The sequence below is a fragment of the Morone saxatilis genome, unplaced genomic scaffold (assembly GCF_004916995.1).
Source record: "Morone saxatilis isolate NCDOM2014 unplaced genomic scaffold, NCSU_SB_2.0 Contig20, whole genome shotgun sequence".
Taxonomy (NCBI): Eukaryota; Metazoa; Chordata; class Actinopteri; family Moronidae; genus Morone; species Morone saxatilis.
The window spans coordinates 57,198-60,756 of NW_023339763.1; the positions used below are offsets into that span (position 1 = coordinate 57,198).

Here is a 3,559-nt window from a genome sequence, read left to right on the forward strand (position 1 = left end):
AACAGCCTAACATCAACAGTAACTGAAGTTAGTTTCACATTGAACTGAACACACTGAAAAACAGCAGAAACAAATGGAGAGAAACGTTTGTCATAATACATTAGCATCATGTGTATATGTATCTGAGTGGATATGTCCACACGTACATAGCACAATACTGTCACTATATTCAGACTTCTGGATAACATAATTCAACGTGGCTGGACTGCAGCTGGTTCGCTAACCTTCGCTTGCTTGCTAACGTTACTGCTGACAAAATCCTATTGGAGTAGATATGCTAGTTGGCTAACATTAGCTAAAGTGATCCAGGATACTAACTTTTGTTATTCTGGCAAACGGTGTTGATTTTAGCCAACAATAAATGATGCTAATGGTAAAAAGCTAACAATAGCTTCCTGCTAGCCAAGAGCGATGCGAGGCAGCAGGAACTCTGAACCTCTACAACGGAGGTGGCGAGAGCAAAGTAACAGAACAATGAAAACTAGAATAAATGTTCCTTTAAGGACGCTGTGAGACACTCCTCCTCCTCCTCCTTCTCACCTTCAGAGCTCTTCCAGGTGGTCCACATGTCCTCCACGCTGATGAGTAGGTCGGCCCGGTGGAAGCTGCTGTGTTTGGCTTTGGGGTCGTGATACTTCATATCCTCCCTGAGAAACTGAAACAGGTTCCGACATTTTACCGTAAAAATAAATCAGCCCGGCACATTTTCCGTTCGGCCGGGAGTGTCTGCATCTCACCTCGTCCGTCTCCGTGGCGTCTACAGTCCCGTCAGCATCATCGTCCATCAGTTTGTGGATGCTGCAGATCGCTTCGAAACTCAGCAGAGAGTTCTCGTCCTGACAGAGCTGCTGGTCTATCACACACAGGTCTACAACACAGGAGCATTATTGTTATTAATATTGATATTACAGAGGACATTCGGACCTCAGTGATGAAGGTCAGTGTGTTTGTGGCCAATGGAGGGTTAGGGTTCAATTGCTGCCCTCCTCACTGATCCACGATGAGATACAGAACAACATCAGCACGATAATAATTACTCTATAAAATGTCATAAATGTTTGTGTAAAAGAATCCGAGTCTCAGCGAGCGTCTGACAAACTCTGTTCCTCAGACCAAAAGCAGCAACAGGAGGGGCACACATCCATCTTTTCTGGCTGCCATCTTTGTTTGGGTCGAAGAGCAGAGGAAGAAATACTCCACAGTGACTTATAAACACAGAGCCTCTGCGTGAGCCACAGACACAAACAGCACACGGGAGAACGAATATATATAAAACGTCTGCCACCATGAAACCAGGCGGTAGAAACACTACCACTTTTGTCCACAGGGGGCGCCACAATCAACTCAGAATGAAGGTTCCTCACTGCTGCTTTAAGTTAAAACTCTGGATTCATTCTTTTAGTGGAAAAGACAAAGTATGGAGGATTTAGTGCCCTCTAGTGGTGTATGCGAGACTGCAAACTCTCTTCTCGCCTCACCCTCCCGTTCCAAGCATAAAGGAGAAACTGTGGTGGCCACGTGAAAAACATTGGTTCATTATATTTAATTTGATGGTTTATTGTAAATAAAATCAATTAATCAATAATGGTATTGATTATTGTTCCGTAACAAACAGCCAACAAGAACTGCAGCAGCAGTGTGAGTTCCTGTTAGCCTCAGTTAGCAGTTAGCATCCCTGAATCGGCTGGTTCAATCCCAACTGTGATGGCCTATAAAAAGGTGTCTCGATCACCAAGCGTGTCACACACAAAACATCTCGCATGATGGGTAAGAACCACAAGGAGCCTCTCCTCAAGACTCTATCACAACCCTGTATTGTGTTTGCAAAACATTACTGGGGATGGGGTCATTGGGTTACAGAACAGATTTTCTAAACCTCCTGAACTGTTCCAGTGACGCACTGGTTGGGTGCCAGTAATCCGGAAGTGGCAAAGAACATCACTTTCACCATAAACCGGCTCAAAGACCTAGGCTGCTGCCTCGCAAGATTTCTGACAGAGGAGTGGAAAGAATTATCAGAAGAGGTTGTCTGAGAGCCAAGAGATCACTTGTGGGAGAGCTTTCAGAAAGACCTGGAATTAGCAGGTACACTATTGTTTCAAAGAAAACAATAAGTAATGCACTCTAAACCGCCATGCCTGTATGCACGCTCACCGCACAATGTCATTGCTGAAGAAAAAGCGTGTTTGAAGCGCGTTTAAAGTTTCCCTCCACAAAATTTAGACAATCCTGTGAAATACTGGGAGAATATAGTCTGGTCAGATGAGACCAAAATTCAACCTTTGGATGCCATAATTACACACGTGTGTTAGGAGGTCAAATGGCACACTGCACATCACCCCAAAAAACCATACCAGACAGTGAAGTTGGAGGGGAACATAATGGTGTGGGGCCTGTTCTTTTCAGCATACCGCACTGCTAAACTTTTCAATAATTGAAGGAAGGATGAATGGAAAAATGTACGCGGACATTCTTGATAAAAAATCTGCTGCCATCTACCAGGATTGATGAAGATGAAACGAGGGTGGACATTTCAGCAAGACAATGAGTCCAAACACACAAGCCAGGGAAACTCCCTCACGGTTGGTTTCAGAAGAAAGAAATAAAGCTGCTAGAATGGCCCAGCCAATCACCTGACTTGAATCCAATAGAAAAATCTATGGAAAGAACTAAAGATCAGAGTTCATAGAAGAGGCCCACAGAAACTTCAAGATTTGAAGAGCTGTTTGTGCGGAAGAATGGGCCAAAATCACACCTGAGGCAATGCATGGTGACCTAGTTTCTCCATTACAGGAGGTCGTCTGAAGCTTTCCATTACAAACAAGAGGCTTTTGTACCAACGTATTAAATAAATTTCCGTGTATGCGTGTTCGAATACTTTTTCCCTGTGTCATTCCCAGTTTTACTTACACATAACTTTAATTTCTCGGAAAGTGATTCAATTTGGTTTCTTCCCTGTGTATGGTGTGGGGTTGCATGGGTTTGTTTTACCCCGATCATCTGGTTGAAAATTTCTGACAATTAGCAGCCTTTAGACAATTATATTTACTGAGAATAATGGTGACGTGTTTCAACTACTTATTTTTACCCGCTGTGTACAATGTACTATTACTAATAATAATCCATCCGATGGCTGGAAACACTGATGGTGGACGTGAATGCTTTTGACCACTACCCCAAAAAGGTCATAAAGCACTACACACACACTCCACTCACACTCTCTCTCTCTCTCTCTCACTCTCTCTCTCACCACACACACACCTTCACCTCCACACTCCACTCTACTCTCCTCTCTCGCTCTCTCTCTCTCTTTTTTTTTTTTTCTTTTCCTTTTTTTTTTCCCCTTTTTCTCTCTCTCACACACACTCACACCACACAACACACACACACACACACAGTGAGTGATCCATGCAGAGACTCTCTTGGAGACTGAAATGACCAAAGGTAGTCATGAATGAAGTTTCTCACCCTGTTTCCAACCTGTGTTAAACTTGCTGCGTTGCCATGGTGATGGCGGCGCTGGCTGGCGGCTGCAGAATAAGCCGCTGGTGCTATGGAT

The 3,559-nt window shown here is 43.9% G+C and overlaps 1 protein-coding gene across 1 annotated transcript in view; it reads left to right on the forward strand.

The window, feature by feature from the left end:
* LOC118331665 overlaps nt 1–3,559 on the forward strand; it is a 20,179-nt gene that overhangs the window by 9,626 nt on the left and 6,994 nt on the right. The window contains exon 3 of the mRNA XM_035666732.1: nt 764–866. Coding sequence (XP_035522625.1) covers nt 764–866 — 103 coding nt within the window. The remainder of the gene's footprint in view (nt 1–763; nt 867–3,559) is intronic.